Genomic DNA, 23,667 nt, shown 5'->3' on the forward strand with positions numbered 1-23,667 from the left:
GTGGCCATAGCATTTCAAAGAGCCCAACAAATAAAGAGAAAGTCCTGGCTGGATTTGAGAGAACAATTTCTTGTTATGATGAACCAGAAACAAAAGATTCTACTGAAACTGAAGAGCTGACAGACTATGGTTGAACTTAAACCTTCATAGCGAGTAAGAAGAGGGTCAACAAAGTCAACGAATGGAGAAGCCCAAGATTGGTCTGGGGTAAACAAAAGGATAACAGCACTTTAGCAAGGTTATCTTCTGACCTCTTCCACCAGGTATCGGTCATCAATTTTCAGCCCTTTCCCTTCTGAGGCATCTGCCAAACCAAAAGGCTTTCTCCTCTTTTGTAGGATGTTAAGCCAACCCAAAAACATCCCTTAGAGCAGGATGAAAAACCAAGAGGAAAAGTTTATAAATCTCATTCCAGGGTAGAAAGTGCACATATCCAACTCAGCACGATGGTTATGTGGTACAAATGTACACGGTAATAACTTTAATTAAATCAGAACTGCTAGCACGTGTAACGTGTTAAGTGGCCCTGTAGCTATGTCAATGTTCCCAATTTACTAAAACATCAATGTGGCAGAATGCATTTATGAGCTCCAGATTTTCCGAACATTTTAAAGAGGCTATTAAAAATGACGTAAAACAGAATTCTACCTCAGAAACTTAAGACATTAAGGTGAACACTGGTGGGCTTTCTGGGACTTTTTCATGGGGCACCAAAATGAGCAGAGGAAATGTTGAGACTGTCAAAGCGTATGACAGATGAGTGGAGGCAGATGGGGGAAGAAGGTGTACTAGCCACAAGGCCAACACATTCATGTTCAAAGAAAAGTCTGGGTGAAGGAAACCCCTCCCCACCAAATAACAAAACAAAACCCCACTCAGAGGGGAAAAAAAGGGTTTCATACAACATAGTATCAAAAAGTAAAAGGAACACACTAAACGCACAAACTTGTGGCAAGTCAGTCCACAGCCTATTATGATAGGTCCTTTCAGTATCCGTCAGCTTTCTTCTCATCTGTTATCTTAAGGTTATTTACAGATGTGTGACTTGAACAAGAGTCTTACAGGAGGGTGGGCAGGCTTCAATCATTGGTTTCTGGATCTGTCTGAGCCATGTAAGCATCCAACTCAGCATCCAGGTGTCCTTTTGTTTTCGACATGTACGCATCCAACTGGTTGTCCAGCTGCTCCTTGGTCAGTACCGGGCGAGCAAGGGCACCTCTCCCTCGTCCACGGCCTCGGCCTCTGCCGCCAAAGCCCCCTCTTCCCCGACCTATCATACCCCGACCTGGCCCAAAGGAAAAAGAAGAAAACAGTTACAAGTATGTTTAATGGGTACTATGGTAAATGCCCCTCAGAGCAGCGGGGCCTAGCTGAGAAAGGCTGAAGGGCAGGGCAAAGAGGAGAAATCTGGAAAAACAGGAAACACACTGGGTAGAAAGCAACACATGGAAAGCACACATAATGAATCCCTTCTTACATGCTCATTTCTAAATGCTAATTTTTTTTATTCTATCAAAGGGAAAATAACTGATAATTAAAAAATTTTTTAATCTCTCTCAAAATGGAGAAACTAAAAAATTTGAGACTCACTATAAGTTTATAATTAAAATGCAAATAATTATAGATAACTCCATTTAGTAAGATAGGGAGGAAGTAAAAAGGGCACAGAGAAACAGGGATGTGAAGCTAGACAGTTTTAAAATTAAACTTTATTGGCGATCCTTCAGAAAAATTAGCTCATCTCTCCTCAAATTTATCAAACCTAAGGAGCTGGCTGATCCTATGTCAGGAGACTGAGGAGTTATTCTGACATAGGAACAATTAAGGGAGTTGGGAAAAAACACTTGGAGTAGTTCCAGCCATTTCTGTCTCCTGATTCTATTCACATTGTAACAATTATGGTTATCTGAGAGGTGGTTTCAATTCACTTAACAAAACATACCCAGCTTTCTGAAAAGCTACTTTAGACTCCTCCCCACAAAATCCTTGTGATGTCTCTCTCAGAAACCAAGTCAAGATAATTTGAACATGCTATTTCATCCTGAAACCCAAACTAGCTTGCACTTCACTCAATAAGCCAAGCAACATATAATGCGAGAGAAGAAAACAAGCCATCAAGTTATCAAATGTCCTTTCTCAACAGTTATTATCCCCTGGCTACTTCAAGGTCATAAATTATGGAAGACCCACCACACACTTTAAAAGGACCAAAGCAAATATACACAGGGGCTACAAGAATGTATGTATTTTTTCCTGGACAGGTGTTGTTGGGAGTTTTCCACTAAGCTCTAAGCCAGAAATCTCCCATGAGATTTGTTATTAACAGCAGCAACACCATTAAAAATTATTTTCCAATCTGGGCCATGAGGTCACAAGACAAGTATCACTAAGTCTGGAGGTAAGATTATCAACAAGAGTCAGTTAATTAACTGACACAATAACATCTTGCTTTTTCTACTTTAATGGAAAAATCTCTGGTTTTGCATAGACACAAACTGAGTCAATACCTAGCTTCAAGTCTACCATCTTCTTTAACTCTGCTTTACTTTTGTTCATCCCCCTCTTCTCAATTATTAGACTCAAAGTGGGGTTTTGAGCTATGAGGTGGGCTGTGTGGTGGTGGGGTAGGGACAGAAAAAGATAAACCCTTAACTGACCATCTTGTCATTTTAATAATACAATTTAAATTTGCAAGAGCCTGAAAGAAGACTGCATATGATCTGGTTCTGTAACACATACCTGACTATTCTTGGAAAACCCATGACAGACTTTCACACTACCAGCATGTGTATTTAGAAAATAAGCCAGTTTCATAAAACAAACAAGACAAACAAATAAGCCTGCCTATGACTTGAAGCTGTGCAGAAAGGTGGCTCTGAGTTTTGAAGGGAGAGAAATAAGGGGAAGCTAGTCTCTGAAGTTGGTAGCTGACTAACCTCTACCACCGATTCCGCCACGACCCATAGCTCCACGCCCTAGGCCCCCTCTCCCAGGACCTCCACGACCTCGAACACCACCTCTTCTTAAGCCCATTCGGGGAGCTACGGCTCGTCCACCTCGGAGCAGGTTTTGACCTTGGAGAGGAGGCATACAATGTATATGCAGGTAAATCCAAGAGAGACAAAGTAGATTCTAACCAAAGGAAGGCGGTGAGGGTTAAATGAGAGTTAATTCAGTTAATTTTTAGGTTGGGTGGGGCAAGCTGCACACTGAGTATGAACAGATTAAGCTGCTCTTTATTCAATCAATGCAACAAGTCTGACCACAAATCCATTTTTGGAAGAAGTTGGCAGTTAAGTCAATTAGTAAGTATACACATTAATAAGTATCTACTGAATAATCACAGAGAGGTGCCTAGCATTATGGTAAGATTTAAAAATAAATGATATGATTCCTGCTCTCAGTACATTTTTGCAGGGGACAAGAACTATACAGGGAACAGTATAACAGTGCCCAAAATGTAACAATCATAAGACCTATGGGTCAACTTGCCCTCTTTTTTTTTTCCCAGGTTTAACAGTGTTTCACTAGAATAGAACCAGGAACAAATGATTAGTTAAGATATAGGCCAAAAGACCCATAGACTTCTTAATTTGACTTATTTCTAGAACTTGAATGTGCTCTGATTCAAGCAGCAGCAGGGTGTTTTAAGATGGAATGGAGATGACATGAATTACCTGTTGTTACGCAGGTCATAGCCTCTCACCATTGCACATTATCAGAAAAGGAATGGTATCGATAAAAGACATGCAGCACTATTAAAAATACGTGATTTCAAAAGTTATTAATTATATTAATACAAATTCAGGCTTAAAGATGTTAAACAAATGTGTCCATAGCAGCCCAAGAGAAAAGGGAAGGGGGTGGGTCCCGAACAATTGTCAGGTACTCAGCACTGACCTCGGAGCGACATCCCGCCCCTAAGCAGGGTTCTTGTGGCACGTCCCCCACGAAGTCCTCCTCTGGGCAAGCCTCTCTGGATAATGGGCAGGCCTCTTCCTCCGATTGCTCCCCTGGCCAAGGCCCCTATGGGTCGGCCTAACCGTGCCTGGATGTTACTCTTACCCAGGCGCTGCTTTAAGCTCTTCTGGAAGAAAAGGTGTTAGGGAATTGAGATCAAAAAAGCAATCCAATGGGATTTAGCAACTAAAAGTGCAGAGAAAAAGAAGCGAGATGTCTGTGTGGTGGGAAATAAACCTGCACTTGCTGTCAAGGATCCCAAACCAGAAGCAAGCCTTTGCCTCAGAACACAGTGTAAGAAAAGCAGAATTTTGATCCAGAGCTTCTAAGAAGCTTGAGTATGGTTCCATGAAATTGGCATCACCACAAATTATCTCACTAGTTTGACTATAGAAGTCATATACCACTACTTGGAATGTAAATTTTCATAAGAACACTACATTTCAGATCGTGGATTCTGCAGATTTTGAATCACCAGTTGACAATGATATGACTTGATTCATACCTGCCCAAGGACTACCACTCTCTTCAAAGGCTTACTCAAACACCAAAGAAGTTCATCACACTCTGGGCAAAATTTAAATTATAAGTTCATTTGAATTCTTGTGACACAAGAACAAGTTTGATTTCTCAGTCAAAGAGGCCAGTGTGTCCATTTTTCCTCTGAGTATCTATCTCCAGACGGTCCACTTTTTACCTTAAGATGTAAATAAACACAAAAAAGTCAAATCTCCTTTCCTTACATATCTTAAATAGTGATAATTCCTTTGCAAACAGCTCCGTTAAGTCAGTATAATGACCTTTAATTTATAATAAACATATAACTCAAATATATCTCCATAGAAATCCAGCCAAACCTGCATTAGAATTGAGTTGAGCTATAATCATAAAACTCAGGGTCACATGTGAGAACAAGGATAGACCATAGAGATTTTTCAATAATCTGTCCCTCAAAGAGAAACCATGAAAACGAGATCTCAATTAAATTCCTTCAAAGGAATGGGTGACTGTGTAGCCGTGAACACCAAAGCCCTAGCAAACCTGCTCTCCTAAAAAGCCATAATATGAATGAAAATAAATTATGTATTCTCAGGCTTCACACACAAGTTACTACAAATGATTTTCACTGCAACCATGTGCTGTGAATTATTATTATTAGCATAAGATTATAAACTGCTTATCAGAGGGACAGGCTCTGAATGACACAAGGTCAAGACTTCATTCTACATGTCTGCTGTGTTTGGTCATTCCAAGTATATCCTCTCAAGATCTGTGCTTTAAGGGGAGACTATACAGTACTTAGAAGTTCTTCTCCCTTCCCAGTCCTGACTTGCCACCAACCCTATTCTCTAACTTAACAAGAGGCTGAAGTATGTCAGCTGTACCATCCAGTTTCCACTCTAGAGCTGTGCTTGCTATAGGCTAAGGTATCCACTAGCCACATGTGGCTATTAAATTACAAGTAAAAAAAAGTTAATAAATAAATAAAAAATTTAAGCCCCTCAATCACACTAGTCATATTTTGAGTGCTCAACAGTCATGTGGCTACTGTACTGGAGAGCACAGATATAGATAGAGCATTTCCGTCATCGCAGAAAGTTCTACGGGATACCACTGCTCTAGAGGCTACTTTCTGCATGGACTGTATTTAAAGCTTGTTAAAATGTCCTTTGGAATATGTCAGACTTGTCTTCAGCAATTTTTAATATTTACTCTTAGAGAACAGTGGTGCCTTGTACTGCTTTCCTGAGTCAGGGATGAATGCAGCCACTCCAAGGCTTAAGGTAGCTGAAGCAGAAGGCCTTGTTTATTTTTGGTCAATGAGCCCAATGGTTCAGGGTGGGGGTGGAAGGGTGTTATATTTAACTGCTGATTTTATGCACAGCCATGCAGTGCTTCCAGTTAAAGTCCTTACAGTTGCATGGCACCGCCCTCCAGACGCCCAGCCACAGCTTGGACATATCCTTCCACAGCCACTGTCCGGACTTGCATATAAAGTCTATGAATAATAAAGAGCAGGTTTTATTTCAGATCTGAATAGGATTATTTCTTAATGGAAATTTGAAAGAGAACCCACTAACTCTTACTCAGTGCTGTTCTATTTTACTGACAAGACTTTAGGTGCTGTGGAGATGAGGGTCACCCTACTCTTTCCACTGTTTAGCACTGAAAACCTCTGACTAAGAGGACTTTCAGATTCCCTGTACTAGGGAAGAAAGAATATAGTCATTTTCCTAAATTGTAAATAATTTAATGGGGACTATAGGACTTTTGAAGATCATCTAACACAGAAACTAAAATTCTCTGTGGAAAAGCCAGTGAATCTATTCTTAAGGGCAAAGGATCAGAAAACAAGAGATTAATACTCATTGATAACATAGAAACAGGCCACATTGATGGCAAACTCCCTAAAAGAGAAAGACAACAAAAAGTTACTTATTGGTACCTGCCCAAATGGGAATCCTCTGAGCTTCTCTCTCCTCCAGAGAAGTTCAGCTTTTGCCCTGAGCCACCTCATCATTATCCATCAAGTCCTGACAGCCTCAGTGGACTGCCTGACAGAGATCAGCTGCTTCTGGAGCATTAAGACCCATTCTCTCACCTGCTTAAGTTTTAATGCTGCCTGGACAGAGGGTCTATTCTCCATCTGCTGGGCCAGTCTTCTGTTTCTGGCACTGGCTAGCTGCTGCTGTTGCTGCATCGAAGCCCGAATATTCACTGGCATCGGCTGTTTGTTCTTCAGCATATTAGTAAAGCTTCAAGGTCGAACAAAATGGATGTTTAAATAAAAGCTTTATTACAAAACATTTATTGGCATTTTCATGGCTTGCTAGACCAGGAGCTCCAGATCCCACGAACTTAAAGTGGTACACTTAGATCAATGCTGATGTGGGTTCAAGACTCCTCTGCTTCCACAAACTTGCAAGAATCAGAAACTCAGAAATGCAGCTAAGTGTAGCACATTCAATCAAAAGTGATAACAAGGGCTCAGGTAACTGCTTTTAGAGGTGGAAAGCATGAGAAACACGCAATAAGCAGATATGATGACAAGAGACAGAAGATGTAGTTTCAAAGACGGACAAAGCAAGCCAAAACCTCAGGAGACCGGAGGGTGCTATTTTACGGGCAAATACATGGAAGGACAAGAGCACCTTCAAAGCCCATGGAAATGATATATCCACATAAACTGTAAAAGCATATCACATTTTCTCATGTATTTGGTCACTTAGTAATATGCAAATATGGAGAATCAGAGTAACACACCCTAAGAGATAAAGAGAAGTACATATGCTTCAGAAAAGACAAACAAACATAAGTAAATCATTTAGTGGTCTAATACCAACTTAATAAAGTCACTAGTCAAAGGCACTCAATGAACAAAGCTCTCAGACAAAAAGTGCCTTTAAATACTGTAACTTTTTTTAGTATCAAATGATTTTTTTCTGATTCCAAGTGATAACTTCTGAAAAGGTTAGTTCAATCATCTAAGAGCTTGTGAAGACACTCTTCTATTACTCCTGTCAAGTTAAGTTTAATGGGATGAAAGAGAACACTCAAACTGTAAAAGAACTGAAAACAAAAACAAACTAAAAGCAGAATGGAAAGAAAGTGAAATGGAGCAAAGCAAGTGCCTCTTACAAGGCCCAAGAATGACATTCAAGGGCCTTTGGACATATTCTTAGCTTGCTACCTGCCTCTTACAGGCCAGACACAACACTGCTGGCCTTGGACTGGGCAGCAAGCCTACTGCAGCCAGGGTCATGCTACCGAGCTGCACCACCCCTGTATCAACGTAAAAATATGTGAAGAAAAGGGAGGGTGTGAGGAGTCTTTTTAAAATACATCCCACCAGACAAATATTTCAGATAGCATAATATAAAAATCTACTGATAAGGGGTTTTGAAACAACCGCCCAATTTGTTTTGTGTACCACATACGATGCAACTAAGAACAGAGGTCTGTAGCCTTCTGTTGGTATTTAGTTTAAAACAGACTTTTGTGCATTGGACCCCAGCGCCAATTTAAGTAATGTTTTCTTATGAACGAGCTGAAGTTGCTGTTGGCTGCCTCACCGCTCATTTAGAGACATCTTGGTGGTGCTTTTTAGCACAACTTTCGGCGCAGACTGTGCAGCCATCTTCAAATCCCGAGAATCTACAAAGGACAATGGGCAGAATGAGCAAACCAGAATGACGACTATCTCTTTTCAACAAAACCCAAAGACCCAAAAATGAATGAAGAGGCTTCTATCGATGATTCTCAACCATCACACCAAAACTCATTTCAGGTACTTAAACAGAAGGTAGTTACTTCAGACTAATAAACTCTTGGGTCTTCCCAAATGGCGCAGTAGTAGAGAATTCTCCTGCCAATGCAGGAGACACGGGTTCTATCCCAGGGTCGGGAGAATCTCCTAAAGTAGGAAAATGGCAACCCTCTCCAGTATTCTTGCCTGAAAAATTCCATGGACAGAGGAGCCTGGCCGGCTACAGTCTATGGGGTCGCCAAGAGTAGGACACAACTGAGCACATACACGGTTAAGTTTCAAGGCCGCAGGACAGAAAATACCTGCCCAAGCCTCCAAAATGGCAGACCCAAAGCAAGTGTTGTTAAGAGTCTGGTTTTTCATCTACAGCCGTCCTTCTCAACCTTGGCGGCAAGGAGCTTTAAAAAACAACAAAAAGCACTCAGAAGCCTGGGCCCACCCCATTTGAAGCACAATCTCTGATGGTGAGGTCTGGGGATGAGCCATTTATAGCAGGGGAAAATAGGTCTGCCTCGCTGCTTCTCACGTGCAGCTAAAACTGAGAACTACTGATCTAAAGAGATGACACAGGTATACCAATTTCGCAATCAAGTAGGGGCATTAGCAAGGGCCTGGCGACCTGGGGGAAGGAGGGAATAGGAAAGATTTCCTACACCGGCATTCCCTTGGGAGTGCGCTCTCAGAGAGCGCGCCACAAAATTTAACCCTAAAATCGCCATTACTTTCCAACGTTCCTTGAAGTCGTGTAATCCTCCTTTCATCTCAAATCTCTGTCAGGACCGCCAACGTAGCTCAACTCGCCAACGTTCCTTTTTCATCCCTATCAAATTCCAATCTTTTCCATCCATCCCGCGAGTTTTCCAGTTCGGGGTCTCCCCCGCCTCCCTCTCATGGGCTCCGCCCCCTTCGGGGCCTCCGGCTCCCTATTTGCTTCCACATCCCACCAGCTCCGGTTCCGCGTCCGCCGGGCCCCTCGGTTCCCCCAAACTCTTGCCCTCCTCACCACAGACACGTACCGAAGGAAACGGACGCCAGTGCTCCTCCCGGGGCTGCCACCACGGCTGCGGCAGGTGGGCCGGGGACCGGCCGAACCTGAGTTGACGGTGGAGGGGCTCGGGTTAACTTGGTGGGCGGTTGGTTAGATGTGTTAAGCGGTAGATTGCTAAGTTGGTTCGTGGCTCTTGGCTGGTCGTCCGGTCGGCCGGTCCGCCTGCTCACCCGGCCTGCCCTTTCCTTCCTTTCACCACGGCCGCTGCCGTCAACTCCCGCTCCGTGTGGAAAACAAAATGGCCGCCACGCCCAGGGCGGAATGGGACCGGCTAAAATGGCGTCGACGCAGTTACGTCAGACGTCAGATCCGCCGCATCCCTAGAGGGGCGGGAAAATTTGTGCCTCGCCCGTGCGGAGATTAGGGCGGAGCCCCAGGGAGAAGGCGGGACTTTAGCAAAGGCCTCGTCTGTATTACGCGCAGCGCCCCGCCCGGGGAAGGGCGTGGCCAAATGGTTTTGCTCTTGGGTTTTAAGGGGGCTGCGGATGATTAAATGATTTGCGTCTCGGGGGCTGATTTGGTCTCCGTGAAGGAGTTGCCCGTATTTCTTCGCGCGTTCCTCTACCCCTGAAACTAAGACAGACCAACTAAAATTCTTTATGCGGATGTGCCTCGGTCTCTTGCGGACCACCGGGCTCGGGTAGTTTGCACTCGAGTAGTTGCACTCCCCTTATTTACACCCCGGGCCCCTGTCAGAGAATCGTGGATTATAGCAAAAGCCCCAACGGAGGCCAGAGGGCCAGTGCTCAGGCTGGGTTCTGCGCCAGTCACCACCGTCCGTCCATATTTTCCTTTTCACTTCTCTCCCCAGCTTGGCCTGAATATTGTTAAATCCGTATTTTGTGGGGCGTTTGCGTCTCCCCTCCCGTTTTCGTGTCCGCTCTCGCCATTTTCCATTCATGTGGATTTTGATGCAGATCTGTACGAGATTTTTATTATGCCTTGCCACACAATAAAGGGCTCAAATGTTTGAAGAATGAGTGAATGAACACATCTTCACCCCTGCCCCCAATATAGGCGCATCAGATCCTTTCATTTTCCTTCCTAGCATGTATCTGTGAGTTTAATGTTTTGGTATCCTTGCTGGGCTTTACCTATGTGACGTTGAGGGTTGTGTGTTGTTAGGCTCACTGCTCTGTCCCCAGCTCCCATACGATGTCTAGCACATGGTAGGTCTTCAGTAAATATTCTTTGAAGGTTGAAGGGAAATTCTTCTGCCTTTATAGCTGAGATGCTGGTACACGTATCAGCTTCATACATCCTCCACTTCTAGCTGGAATCTAGAATCCCAGCCTTCCTGGGCCTTCAGCATTCCTTAAATAGGAAGATGCAACAGTCCCTTGACCTATCGCCAAAAACATCTCTCCTCAAATAAGGCAAGTTGTGAGTGAGCAGCCTTCATTTCCCCACCTACTCTATACTGCCCACCTACTCTATACCTTACCAAAGGAGACAGACAGCAACTGGCAGCTGGTGAGACAGAAGCCTTTAATGAAAGAGGAGTTGCAAGCCTGGCCCACTAATCTTGCACCCTTGTTGGTGGGGAGGGAAAATTAAAGTGATGGGGAAGCAGGGTGAAGGAGCAGGTATGGCAGGGTAGAGGGGAAGGGCGCTGCCCGCTGGGGCCGTCTCCTCAACTGTTCTCCCAGAAGAAGTTGTTGCACGCCACTGTGAGGGCAGCCACCAGTACCACATACTCCTGGAAGTCCACCTCTCCATCTCCATTCTCATCTAGCTCCTTCATCACCTTGTCCACAGCATCTGCATCCTTCTGGGCCTGTGGAGGGAGGAGATGGAGAGATAGGTATATAGGGAGATGAATAGCACTGGATCAGGGGCATGGGGGGGAGGGGTGATTGGGGAGAAAAAGGCAGAGATGAGCAAGAGGAAAACTACTTATAATTATGGGACTCTTGTTTCCCTCCTTAAAACTAACAAAACATTTGTGGCTTCCGTTTGCCTACAGAATTAGCTCCCTAACAAGGCAGAATAATAAAAACAATTACCATATGTTGAGTGCCTACAATGTGACAAGCTCTATACTAGGAGCTTTACAAGCATTCTCATTTAATTCTAGCACAGTTAGTATGAAGTGGGTTTCATTATTCCCATTCTAGAGAAGAAACAAATTGACAGTGGTTAAAGAATATGCCCAGTCACACAGCTAGAAAGTAGTAGCATCAGAATTTGACCCCAGGTCTCATAAAATCTAAAAGCTGGTACACTTTCTACTGACTTATTTTCTGCATCCTTCAGTTCAGTCAGAACTGCTGAACATATTCCATCTTCTTTCTCCCGTCTTCTTGTTCAGATACTGTGCGTGTGAGGTTGCTTCTGTCGTGTCCAACTTTTTGTGACCCTATGGACTGTAGCCTGTCAGGCTGCTCTGTCCATGGGATTCTCCAGGCAAGAATACTAGAGTGCGTTTCCGTGCCCTCCTCCAGGGGATCTTCCTGACCCAGGGATGTCTCCTGCGGCTCCTGTATTGAAGTGGATTCTGAGGCTGAGCCACCTGGGAAAGCTTCAGATACTGTACCTCCTCCTCAAATGTCTTTACTTACTCTAATAATCTTCCAGGGGCTTGAGTGCCACCTCTTTGGAGAGGCTCTCCCGCTTCAGTTAGGTTAATATTTTCCCATAATCCTTTCTGACACCTCTGTTAAGGCCCTGGGTGCTTCCTGGGGTTCAAGGTTTGCTTTCAAGTGTCAGTCTTTTCCTTCTAGACTGTGTGTTTTGTTATTGATGCCTAGCCCTTAACAGGTGATCAGTAAATCAGGGCATTTTGACTTGAACCCAGAGGGGTGGGGGTGGGGGTGGGGGTGGAGGAGACGGAAGGTTGGGCTGAGCTGGGGTGGGGAGCTGGCAGAGAGGTGCCTCCTTTGCCCCCCACCCCCCCCCCCCCGGTCCCTCCCACACTCCACCCTGCGCCCCAGCCCACGCTCACGTCCAGGAAGCCGGAGAGCTCCGTCTGCAGCAGCTCCTTCAGCTCCTTCTTGCTCAGCTTGTACTTGTCGCCCTCTTTGCCCGAGTGGGCGTGGAACACATTGATGAGCGTCTCCATCGCTGTCTCCAGCTCAGAGCCCATCGCGAAGCTCACCTACCCACGTCCCGTCATGGAAGTGAGCTTGGGACCATGCTTAGGGTACTTGGGGTTGGGGTAGGGTTCCACAGCTCAAAGAGCCATGAGATTGGCTCCCCACCACAATTCATCCTTCCTGAGATTTTACACAAGCAGAACTTCTAGACTCATTCTCTGTGCCCTTCAATCCATACCCTAGCCAGAGGGAGTCAGGGCTTTGGGCATGGAGGTAGAGCTCCTGGAGCTGGGCTGACTCTCAAGGCCTGCGGTGGACTCTGCTTGGCTCCTGGCTGCCTGGACAGACGCTGAGGAGGATGGGGCAGGCGGGCAGGCGGGCAGGCGGGGGTGGTCACAGGACCCAGTCTGGCTTCCTCTGACTCTATTTTTACCCTTGGATTGCCTGCCTCGCACAGCCAGGCTCTGCTATTGGGGATGGTGGGCTGGGCTCCCGTCTATAACCTTGACTCTGCGGCCCACCCGTAAACCAGGAGTCAGCCTGGAGCCCTTGGTCAGCTTGGTGGAGAGGGTGGCGGTCCGAGTGGGTGGTCCAAGACTCATGGGGAGGGAGCCTGAACATGTCACTTGGCTTCCCTCTGTTACCTCTAGTTTGGTTCCTCTTACTTCTCTGCAGAATCAGCCCTTCTACTGGGTAGTAGTGGGAAGGGAAAGAGGGATGTCTGAGTCTCTTCCCTGGAGCCAGGGCTCCCAAGGAAGGGGAGAAGATACCTGTGGGATCTTGTCTCTGCTGTTGGCCACTCCTGCCCCCAGGCCAACTTGGGTGATGTTGGGACAGTGGCGGCAGGGAGGATGGGGCTGGTATGTGTTTGGGGAGATAAAGGCTGAACGCATGAGGTTTTCTGAATTCAAGGGGCTGGGAGAGAGGAAGGGAAAAATGGAGGGGTCTGTTGATGAGGGGACTACCAAGCCAGGGGGCCTCTTTCCCTTGGCCTTGGGACAGTTGGCCCCTCCACCACCTCCGGGGGCAGCTCAGGTATCTCAGATCAGGTATCCCCATCCTTCCCCAGGCCTGAGGGGTCAGACAATGGGCCCTGATCAGGTGACATCCTAGCTCTTCAATGGAGCCCTTGTATGTGTCATCTGAACTCCGGACATGAGAAGCGGTTGTCACAGAGACCTGGGGGAGATGGAACCCAAGCTGGGGCTGATAGAGGGGATAAGGAGGAGGAGGGAGGGGTGCTGGTGGCTTAGTTACCAGCCCCATCCAGGAAGGGCACCTAGAGGTTGCCTGGAGACCTCGAGCAGCCTGGGATTGTGAAGAGGGGCCATTCTGAAAGGACCTTGGCAGGGAGGGAGTAGACAGAAAAACAAAGGGAAAGAATGAGAGGAAAGAGGAGCCGAGCAATGGGACAAGAGGAGGAGGAGAGAGGGAGGTCATATGAAAGGATGGTGGGAGTGGGTATAGTTCCCTAGTGCCCCCTCTTCTTGGTATCACATGGTCCATGCTCTGGGAGGGAACCCGGGCAAGGCTGGGTGGGGGTGGGGCAGATAGACCAAGGCTGCCAGTGGGTGGGTGGGCAGAAGGAGCGGTTCCATCTGCTTTCTTATTCTTATGCCACTGGAAGCAAGGCAAGAGCTGAGTCTGTCCCCCAGCACCTGGGAGATGGAGGGAGCTTTGTGGGGGCTCTTGAGGGCTCTGTGGTAGGAGGGCAGGGTCTCCTGGAAGCTCAGTGGCTGGGATTCCCACTGGCTTCCTCATTCCCCGAGCTCCCAGATTTCTCTCGGACCTTCACTTGCCTCCCCGCCAGCACCTTCCAAACAATGTCTCCCCCAAATCCCAAACTCCTCTCAGACCCCCAGGGCACTGCAGTGCCATCCTCCTCAGTCTCCTGGAGCCCTGCTGAAGTCCCCCCTTCCCCAGGCTGGCCAGGGCAGGGAGCAGGGCAGATGGGGCAGGATACTCACTGTCAGCCTGGGAGCGGGTTCTGGACAGGCAGACGAGGCTGCAAATGTGGCTCCCGGAGCTGTGCGGGGAGACCTGTCTTCAGTTGTCCTTCCCCCACGACCCCCCCCCTCTGCACCGGCTCCACCCCTTCACAGACAGACACCCAGTGGGGCGAGGGGCCAGGAGTGGACAGAGGCGCCCTCTGTCTCCTGGGCTGAAACAGGCTGCCCTGTGTCCTCTTCTCCAGCCTTGGATGCCACCCCCACGCGGGGGCCCCAAAAGGCAGGGCCCAGGAGGAAGGGAGGTGGGAAAGGTCCTGGGAAGAAGGAACGCTGAGAGGCCTTCTGGGATCGTCCTCCCACGCTCCCCCCCTCCCCCCCAGTAATGATGGGTGTGCAGCCGGGCAGAGAGGAGGTGCGTGCACCTGACTGAGGGGGCCCATCTTGGAGGGGACTCCTCAGTGAATAATTTAGTCTTGGGAGTCTCCATGAGGGGTTTCAGCCTGACAACCCCACTGAGAGATTTCAATCCAGGGTCTCCTCTGTGTGGGGCACTCAGCCTGGGTCCCCCTCTGTTTGTCGGGCCTCAGTCTGGATCCTCTGTGGAGGTCTTGGGCTGCAGGGTCCTTAGTGGGGGTCTCATTTTGAGAGGCCCTCTGGGGTGTTTCTTAGATGGGCGCTTTCAGTGCTGAGCTCCCCCGGTTGGTTTTTTCAATCTGCAGTGCCTTCTCCCAATGGCAATATGCTGCTGCTGCTGCTAAGTCGCTTTAGTCGTGTCTGACTCTATGCGACCCCATAGACGGCAGCCCACCAGGCTCCCCCGTCCCTGGGATTCTCCAGGCAAGAACACTGGAGTGAGTTGCCGTTTCCTTCTCCAATGCATGAAAGTGAAAAGTGAAAGTGAAGTCTCCCAGTCGTGTCCGACTCCCAGAGACCCCATGGACTGCAGCCCACCAGGCTCCTCCATCCATGGGATTTTCCAGGCAAGAGTACTGGAGTGGGGTGCCATTGCCTTCTCCCCAGTGGCAGTGTAATACACCTGATTAGAGAAGGGGGTATGGTGGGCCAGCAGGCTCCCTGTATTGGGAGTGATGGGACGCCAGAATGCCTGCTGAGTGGGATCTGGCCAGGCAGCTCCAGGCGAGTCCCCTCCCTCACCAATTGGAGGCAGGTGGGCTGGGTTGGGGGGGCCAGGGTTCCTGGCCAGATTGCTGGAGTGGGGGTGGGATGCAGTAGGCGTGATTGGGCGGGTCTCCTCTCCACAATCTACGACGGAAACTTGACACCTCCAGGCTTGGGAGGGGCTCTCTCCTCCCTCCTGGACATTTATAAACCACAGCCCTGGGGCTCCTGCTTGCTGCACCCCATCTCCTTGCCCCGGTGAGTCTTTGCCTTTAACCCTGGAGGGAGCCTGGGGAGCATTTTTTTCTGCCTTGGGCTCCCAAGTCCCTCCCCTGGACCTGGCTTAGACTGGGATTCAGGAAATGGCTTTGGGAAATCCAGCAACAATCCTCGCAGAGGGGAGGGGGTGGGCTGGAAAAGGGAGAATGAGTGGGCATGGCCCCAGCCGTCACCCCCCCTTGCCCCCCTCCACCACTGCCTCCGGCTGTGAGTGCCAGTACCAAGCCCAGACTGCCGTTTCTGGGAGACGAGGGCGGGGAGGGCTCTGAGGTCCTGAGCTCCACACTCTGCCCAGCTGCCCCCGAGGGGAGATGCGAGTGGGGCGACAGAGAGGCGGGTTCTGTCCAGACTGAGCCAGCCCTGACCACAGCTGGGCATCTGCCAGACCCCGGCTTCTCTGCTGGGAAGAGCGGCCAGTGTGTGTGTGTGTGTGGGGGCGGGTGCAGTGCAGGCGGGTGGAGACCCAGGTCCTTGCACAAACAAGCTTTGGAGACAAACAACCCCATGACCCTTTGAGGCTGGTGAAACTCCAAGAAAGGGTCCTTGGAACTAAACTCCACAGGGGGGCCACACGGGACTGAGAGGAGTCCAAAGAAAGACCCCAGTCCGAGCGCCTCCTCCCAGACAGAGGGGTCTCCAGATTGAGGGACCAACACACAGGGGTCCCTGAGACACGGACACAGCAAAAGGATCCCCAGACTTGTGAGACCTAGAGAGGAAGGGGTTTCTGGAAGGGAACATTCCTGCCTCCTCACACTGAGGTACAGTTGCCTGGTCCCTTGCCCCAAGCTCCATCCCCTCATCCCTGTCCCTTCTCTTCTTCCCTGTGAGGCTTCCTCAGGCAGAGGCTTGAGGTGGCCGCGCCAGGGCAGGGGTCCTCTGGCCTGCCCTGACTCCCCCTTCCTCTCCTTCCCCCTCCTGCAGGCCAGCCCCGTGAGCACGTCAGCTCCAGCTGCGGGGTCCTGATGGCGGCCGAGCCACTCACGGAGCTGGAGGCGGCCATTGAGACAGTGGTCACCACCTTCTTCACCTTTGCAGGGCGGGAAGGCCGGAAGGGCAGCCTCAGCGTCAACGAGTTTAAGGAACTGGTCACTCAGCAGTTGCCTCACCTGCTCAAGGTAGGTGGGGGTCTCTGGGCATGCCAGGGACTGTGGGACACTGTGTCTGTGAGGAGATGTTGCTGAGCGTAAGGTGACCACGGGTGTACTGAGAAGGAGGACGTGGCAGCTGCACGTGTAAATGGTTCTGGGTATTCTTGCCTGGCGTGTGTGTGTGTGTGTGTGTGTGTGTGTGCGTAACTAGGTAATACTATAAGTGCATGTGTGTTGCTGCAAAGGGCTTTGTGCTCCTGTCAGACCATGCTGTTTGGTTCTTGTTGGGTCTCTCTGTGCCTCTCTGGTTTCATCTTCCCAGCACAGGACTGAACCCAGAGCTGGTTTCCGGAAGATTCATAGTCCATCAGAGCTGAAAGGAGATCAAGGGAAAATATGGTCCCAAGTCCTCACTTCACGTGTATAGAAACCGAGGCCCAGCTATGGGAAAGGGTTTGTTAAAAATAAAAACACAGCCAAACTCATAGAGTCGCAGAATCTCAAAGCAGGAGGTTCCTGTAAATGGTTTGTGGTTATTCCCCACACTCTTTGGGACTCCCCTCCGTAATGCAACTGACCGCATCATTCTTTCTGTCCGACTTACAGGATGGGGTAGGGATTTACGTTTCATCTGCATTGGGTTGGCACATCATCCCAGGCTGTTCACAGTTTCATTTACATCCATTCTGAAAATTCACAGGCACACGAAAGTGTGTGAATATGGATTAAAAAAAAAATCCCTACAAACTAGTCTCTGAAATTCATAGTCTATCATTTGCAATATCTCCTACATCCTTAAACTTCTCCCTTCCTCTTCTCACAGGAAACGTCAGGCTCTCCCTGAAAATACAGCATTCCCTGTAGCCCTGTCAGATAATGACTGGTTTTTCTTCCAAATCTAATTCCTTCTGGGGCTGGAGATGCTTTTCCTTACAACTTCCAAATGATAGTTTCTTCTCCTTCTCCTCCCCCACTCTCCTTCTCCCATCCCTGCTCTCCCCATCTCTTCTTCTTTTTGGCTGCACCTGTGCATCTTGTGGGATTTTTTTTAGTTCCCTGACCAGGGGTCAAACCCAGGCCCTTGGCAGTGAGAGCACAGAGTCCTAACCATTGCACTGCCAGGAAATTCCATCTTCATCAGGAGACACTCAACTCCTTGGAAGCTCATACATAGGCCTGCCATTCTTCTAATTGTACACCTTATAGCTCTCCAGCTTCTGGCTTACTGTTTTTCTTCTCATCATTGCCACTGTCAGAATCCACACAGACAACTCATTCAACACCTGGGCCTTTCGATTTCTTGAATTCCTTACTTTCACAGATGCTGTCTTCCTGCATCTCAGCGTTCTTGCCTCTCTGCCCCACTGCCCTGTTCAAGATCTTCAGATCTTGTCATTACCAGTGCATCATCTCCACAACCTCAGTCTCAGGCCTCTCTTCATCTACCACCTCCTGTCCTTCCAGTTCTATTCCTCTATCTCATTCCTCCACTCCACCATTCTGACTCCACTGGGACCTTCAGTCTCTTGACCTTAATTAACACTTTTCCATCTTCCATCACCATCCCTCGAGACCTCATTTCCCTTCTTATTCTGCTGGGTTCTAAGGCTCACCACTATAATCACTTGCTCAACTCCCCTTGATTCTCTTTCTTTCTGTCCTAGTTATTTGGTAAAATCTCAACCCAGGTTGGAGAAGGCAATGGCACCCCACTCCAGTACTCTCGCCTGGAAAATCCCATGGACGGAGGAGCCTGATAGGCTGCAGTCCATGGGGTTGCTAAGAGTCAGACACGACTGAGTGACTTCACTTTCACTTTTCCTTTCATGCATCAGAGAAGGAAATGGCAACCCACTCCAATGTTCTTGCCTGGAGAATCCCAGGGACGGGGAAGCCTGGTGGGCTGCTGTCTATGGGGTCGCACAGAGTCGGACACGACTGAAGCAACTTAGCAGCAGCAGCAACCCAAGTTAAATCCAACATTTCAGCTCCATTAGCTTGCTGGTGAAACCCACCATTCTGAGTCCACACAGCTGAATTTGGCTGAAGAAAAACATACTTCCATGTTGACTTGTCTCACTTTAAATCTATGACCGTTGGCAATGCCTGGTCATTCTCCATTTCCCTACTTGATTCATTTACCAGCCCTTTCAGATGATTATTTCACAACTTTTCCTTTCTCCTCAAACTCCAGTACCTCTTCTCATAGTCTCCTTGTCACTGAGAACTTTTCTCACTGAGAAAATAAAAGCCATCAGGAAACTTCTATGTGCTTCCTCCCCCAAATTTACTAACTGATCAGCACATTTCCTGTCTTCCTTCCTGTTACGGGAATGATCCATCTCTGCTGCTAAGGCCAGTACCTCTGCTAGTGCGCTAAGTCCTATCCCTTCCCACCTTCCGAAAGACGTTACTCTCCCAATTCTTCCTCTCTTCTCTTGCATCATCAAAACTTCCCTCTGTAGGGACTTCCCTGGTGGTCCAGTGGTTAAGACTGCCTTTCAATGCAGGGGACATGGGTTTGATCCCTTGTCAGGGGGCTAAGATCCCATATACCTTGTGGCCAAAAAATCAAAACATAAAGCAGAAGCAATACTGTAACAAATTTAATAAAGCCTTTTAAAATGGTCCACATAAAAAAATCTTAAAACTTCCCTCTCTACTAGATTGTTCTAATCAGTTTGCGAACCCACTGTGCTACCTCCCTTCTTAAAAGAAAACCGCCCTTGACCGTGTAATTCCCTCCAGCTATGCCTTACACCTCTGCTCCCCTTTGTAGTAAAACTCCTCAGAAGCAGTGAGTTTTTTATACTTACCTTCTCTGCTTTTCCTCTCCTGGTTCAGAATGCTCATCCCCCAGGTATCTGCTCGGCTTATTCCTCATTTGACTCCATGGCAAATCCTCAGTGTGACCTTCCTTCAGCACTGAGTACAGAGATCACCTCTTGGGCTCTGTTCCTTTGTTGTTGTTGAGTCACTCAGCTGTGTTGACTCTTTTGTGACCTCATGGACTGTGTCCTTCCAGGTTCCTTTGTCCATGGAATTTTCTAGGCAAGAATACTGGAGTGGGTTGCCATTTCCTTCTCCAGGGGAATCTTCCCGACCCAGGGATTGAGCTGTCATCTCTGCATCTTCTGCATTGCAGGTGGGCTCTTTACCGCTGAGATACCAGGGAAGCCTAAGACATTAGGACCTATGTGTGCTTAGTCGCTCAGTCGTGTCTGACTCTTTGTGACCCCATGGACTGTAGCCTGCCAGGCTCCTCTGTCCATGGGATTTCCCAGGCAAGAATACTGGAGCCGGTTGCCATTTCCTGCTCCGGGGGATCTTCCCAACCCAGAGATCCAACCTTCGTCTCTTGCGTCTTCTGCATTGGCAGGCGGATTCTTTACCACTGCGCCACTGGGATAGCCTTCGGTCCCTTTACCCTAGAGCTGTTTCCTTTCAGGACAGTTTCTTCACAACAGCCTCCATTACATAATTTTATTTTATTTATTTTTAAGATGTTTATTTACTTATTTGACGGCGCCAAGTCTTAGTTGCAGCATGTGGGATCTAGTTCTCTGCCCAGGGATTGAATCCAGGCCTCCTGCATTGCGGGTGTGGAGTCTTAGCCGTTGGACCACCGGGGAAGTTCCTCCATTATATAATTTTATGTTACCAAGAAGTAACATGTAATTTCCTTCCTTTCCATTGTAGGAAACATTCTTATTTTCATAAAGGTAAGGGATCTGCTCACTGTTTTATTTTCAGCACTTAGAGTAGTGTCTCACTCTTAGTTGTTGTTTAGTTGCTCAGTCTTGTCTGACTCTTTGTGACTTTATAGACTGCAGCACGCCAGGCTTCCCTGCCCGTCACTGTCTCCTCGAGTTTGCTCAAACTCATGTTCATTGAGTAAATGATGCCATCCAACCATCTCTTCATCCTCTGTTGCCCCCTTCTCCTCCTGCCCTCAATCTTATCCATGTTTTCTTTCATATCCTTCAGTTCAGTTTTCTTCATAAAAGTTTAATATAGTTCTACATTTTTCCTGAGTGCTTTATATTTTACTATTTTAAGTGGAACCTTTCATATGACATTTCCAAAATGGTGTTTGTTTTTGAGTATTAATGTTGTCACCAGATACTTTATCATTTCTAATAGTTTTTTGGGGGAAAGAAATACAGAATTGTGGCTAAGAGCATAAGCTCGGAGTTAGACAACCTAGGTTCAAATACAGGGTCTAGTTTGTCGTCTGTGGTTAGTACTTTAATCTTTCTGAGCCTTAATTTCTCATCTGTGAACTGGACTCATAGTAATACCGTTCTTGTTGGATTGGTCTTGCATTTATTCAGTCAGTATTTATTGAGTGCCTACTACGTTCTGTTCTGACATTGTCCTAGACTTTGGGTTATAGTAGTGAACAAGCCTCTGCTATGTGCCAAACACTTTCCCAGGCATTGGTATTATGGTGGTGGACAAGATGGACAAGGTCCCTGTGCTTGTGGAGCCTTTCATTCTAGCAGGTTATGAAGATTAAATGATGTAAAGCATGTAATATGTTCAGCACAGTGCTTGGAACAGTCAGCACTATTAAATGCTTACACTTGTTGAAATGTTAGCTTTTATTGCTCTTTTGGTTTTTCCTAGGTATACAATTATATGATTGCTAATATAATAAGGGGCGAATTTACATCTTCTTTCTTAACAATTTTACCTTTTATTTCTTTCTCTTGACTCACTGTATGTTTCCCCTTTCCCTCCCAGTGTTACGCTGGACATCTTTGCTTTGCACTGGCAATGCTTTTGGTATTTGACAGTTAAGCGTGATTGTGGCCTTTAAAAAAGTCTGTTGAGCTCTTCTATGAATGAGTTTCGTGCCATCTATAGATCTGGAAAGCCTTCTTAGCCTTCATCCAAAGGTTGATTCAAATGTTGGGCATGCGCGGTGCCTGAGGCATCCTTGTCTGGTTTGACATGGATCCATTGTTCAACAGTCAACTTTTCTGTTGTGATTATTCATCTGGCAACAGATCCTTTGATCACGGTGGTCCGACTTAGAATATCCTTAGTTTTCACAGGTCTGCTGGGAGAGACTTTGTCAAGGACCCCCTAGGAAACCGATACCATGTGTCCTTGCCATTCCCCTGATCTACCAGGCTAGTGACCCGGCTGGAAGAATGAGAAGGCAAGCAGGTTATGCAAGCAGGCGGCCAAGTGATGTGAACTCTTCCACCTTTCTGTGGAGGAGGAGGGTAGCCTGAGAAGGCTCTGATGGTGGTCAGAGGGAGTCCATGCCTACAAGGGCTCCCCAAGTGTCCTTGCGCTTATCCTAGGGCTGGTGCAGTGATGTGCTGAAGCCTATAGGTACCTGCAGTTGAAGGCCCATTGTGAGCATCTCTTCCCCACTCTGCGTACAGCGACATCACGTTTATGGTTCACAATCCCCCATGGTGGGTGTATTTAGACCACAGCACACCCTGTAACCAGGTTCCCCACTTCCATCCTTTGCTTCCCCCTGGACTTGGGCACCAGGCAGTGCCATGTTGGTGCTGCAGCTTCGTCCAGAAGGTGTTGGGGTCGTCCTAGTGCTCTTTGAGGGAAGGGAATAGTGACTGGCAAGTCTTCCCTGTCTCCCTGTGTCAAAGCAGTCATTTCTAACTCCCTGTTTGCTGTGGTGTCTCCTCAGGATGTGGGCTCCTTAGATGAGAAGATGAAGAGCTTGGATGTGAATCAAGACTCAGAACTCAAGTTCAGCGAGTACTGGCGACTGATTGGGGAGCTGGCAAAGGAGATTAGGAAGGAGAAGGCCCTGGAGGTCCGGAAGAAGTGAAGCCAGCTGGCTGGGATGGGGGCGGGCATGGCATGGCTGGGTTGAACCCCACTCCCCACAAATAAAGCTTTCTCCTTGAAACATGGTTGTTCCTTATTGACACCCATCCTGATTTCTTCTCTTGAGACCAGTGGATGGGAAAGCTCTGCCCCAACCTGAGGGCAAGTCCAAAAATTGTGAGCACCAACATAATTCGTCTTCAAATATTCTGCACCGTCAGTTCTTGAATGGGTAGGTGCTCAGGAATACATGGTTGATGAGTGAATATATGAAAGGTAGAGTGAGATCTCTGGGACATGTGAGGGGACTTATATCCTGCCAGCTGCTCTGGGGCTTGGTCTTGGCTTTCACTTTCTTATTCCTGGGGTTTGTGTCCTCGGACGGTAAGGATAGCAGTGAACATGTGTTGAGGGCTTGGTCTGTGCCAGGAATGGTGCTGAGCGTTTTCCTGTATTAGTTAATTCTCACAGGCTGTTGAGGTAAGTACTATTTTTAAGTCCTGTATCAAAGATGAGGAAACAGATTTTGGAGAGGTTAAGTCACAAAGACAAGAATAGGTGAAAGTGGAACTTCCCTGGTGGAGTGGCCAAGACTCCGCGCTTCCAATGTGGAGAAATTGGGTTTCATCTCTGGTCAGGGAAGTAGATCCCATATGCTGTAACTAAAGATCCTGCACAGTGAAGATCGAAGATCCCGCGTACCATGACTGAGACCCGGTGCAGCAAAATAAATTAAAAAAAAAAAAGAATAGATGAAACTGGGTTGAAATTCCAGAGCCTCTGTGATGAACTGGGATCGTCTCTGAAGGGGTGTTGGGAACACTGGACCCTGTTCTGCTTCTTGGCTGGAGAGGCATGCGGTTTACACTGTCCGCCACCAGGGGGCGCAGGGGTGGGGCGACTCGGCAGGTGCTGCCTTCCAGGGCCTGGCACTGCTCTGCTGTCAGGAGGTTATCATCTGAGGCAGCTGAGTCCAGAGGAACGTTTAGTTTAAGACCATCTCCTCATCACACATCATAAAAGGGTCCTAGATTGAGATATGCCCTGTAAGTACCCCTGGACAGAGACACCTCAGAGGGAACCCCAGGCTGGGACTCTGAGGGTCCAC

At 47.8% G+C, this 23,667-nt stretch overlaps 3 protein-coding genes across 10 annotated transcripts; 1 reads left to right on the plus strand and 2 right to left on the minus strand.

Moving 5' to 3' along the window:
• Nucleotides 1–48: 48 nt before the first annotated feature.
• Nucleotides 49–9,540, minus strand: LOC122676494 (chromatin target of PRMT1). Of its 3 annotated transcripts, none has more exons than XM_043875747.1 (6): nt 9,244–9,528; nt 8,034–8,115; nt 6,563–6,716; nt 3,901–4,084; nt 2,937–3,074; nt 49–1,285 (listed from the first exon to the last, which is right to left on the minus strand). In XM_043875747.1, the coding sequence occupies exons 2-6, from the start codon at nt 8,096–8,098 to the stop codon at nt 1,080–1,082; spliced, it is 747 nt and encodes a 248-aa protein (XP_043731682.1). In that variant the 5' UTR covers nt 8,099–8,115; nt 9,244–9,528; the 3' UTR covers nt 49–1,079. The 3 variants fall into 3 exon arrangements, with proteins under 3 accessions (XP_043731682.1, XP_043731681.1, XP_043731683.1); XM_043875746.1 differs by having other exon boundaries at nt 3,901–4,087; XM_043875748.1 differs by lacking the exons at nt 49–1,285; nt 2,937–3,074; nt 3,901–4,084 and adding an exon at nt 4,094–5,959 and having other exon boundaries at nt 9,244–9,540.
• S100A13 (S100 calcium binding protein A13) lies at nt 9,154–22,641 on the plus strand. 4 transcript variants are annotated; one of them, XM_043875749.1, is made up of 4 exons: nt 15,734–15,864; nt 16,582–16,775; nt 21,800–21,915; nt 22,417–22,520. In XM_043875749.1, exons 1-4 carry the CDS (start codon nt 15,741–15,743, stop codon nt 22,430–22,432), a joined length of 450 nt encoding a protein of 149 aa, XP_043731684.1. In that variant the 5' UTR covers nt 15,734–15,740; the 3' UTR covers nt 22,433–22,520. The 4 variants fall into 4 exon arrangements, with proteins under 4 accessions (XP_043731687.1, XP_043731685.1, XP_043731684.1 ...); XM_043875752.1 differs by lacking the exons at nt 15,734–15,864; nt 21,800–21,915 and adding an exon at nt 9,154–9,297 and having other exon boundaries at nt 22,417–22,641; XM_043875750.1 differs by lacking the exons at nt 15,734–15,864; nt 21,800–21,915 and adding an exon at nt 15,488–15,636 and having other exon boundaries at nt 22,417–22,641.
• S100A1 (S100 calcium binding protein A1) lies at nt 10,745–14,552 on the minus strand. Of its 3 annotated transcripts, none has more exons than XM_043875754.1 (3): nt 14,278–14,552; nt 12,220–12,372; nt 10,745–11,052 (listed from the first exon to the last, which is right to left on the minus strand). In XM_043875754.1, exons 2-3 carry the CDS (start codon nt 12,358–12,360, stop codon nt 10,909–10,911), a joined length of 285 nt encoding a protein of 94 aa, XP_043731689.1. In that variant the 5' UTR covers nt 12,361–12,372; nt 14,278–14,552; the 3' UTR covers nt 10,745–10,908. The 3 variants fall into 3 exon arrangements, with proteins under 3 accessions (XP_043731689.1, XP_043731690.1, XP_043731691.1); XM_043875755.1 differs by having other exon boundaries at nt 12,220–12,421; nt 14,278–14,422; XM_043875756.1 differs by having other exon boundaries at nt 12,220–12,383; nt 14,278–14,403.
• Nucleotides 22,642–23,667: the final 1,026 nt, after the last annotated feature.

The sequence above is a fragment of the Cervus elaphus genome, chromosome 20 (genome assembly GCF_910594005.1).
Source record: "Cervus elaphus chromosome 20, mCerEla1.1, whole genome shotgun sequence".
NCBI lineage: Eukaryota > Metazoa > Chordata > Mammalia > Artiodactyla > Cervidae > Cervus > Cervus elaphus.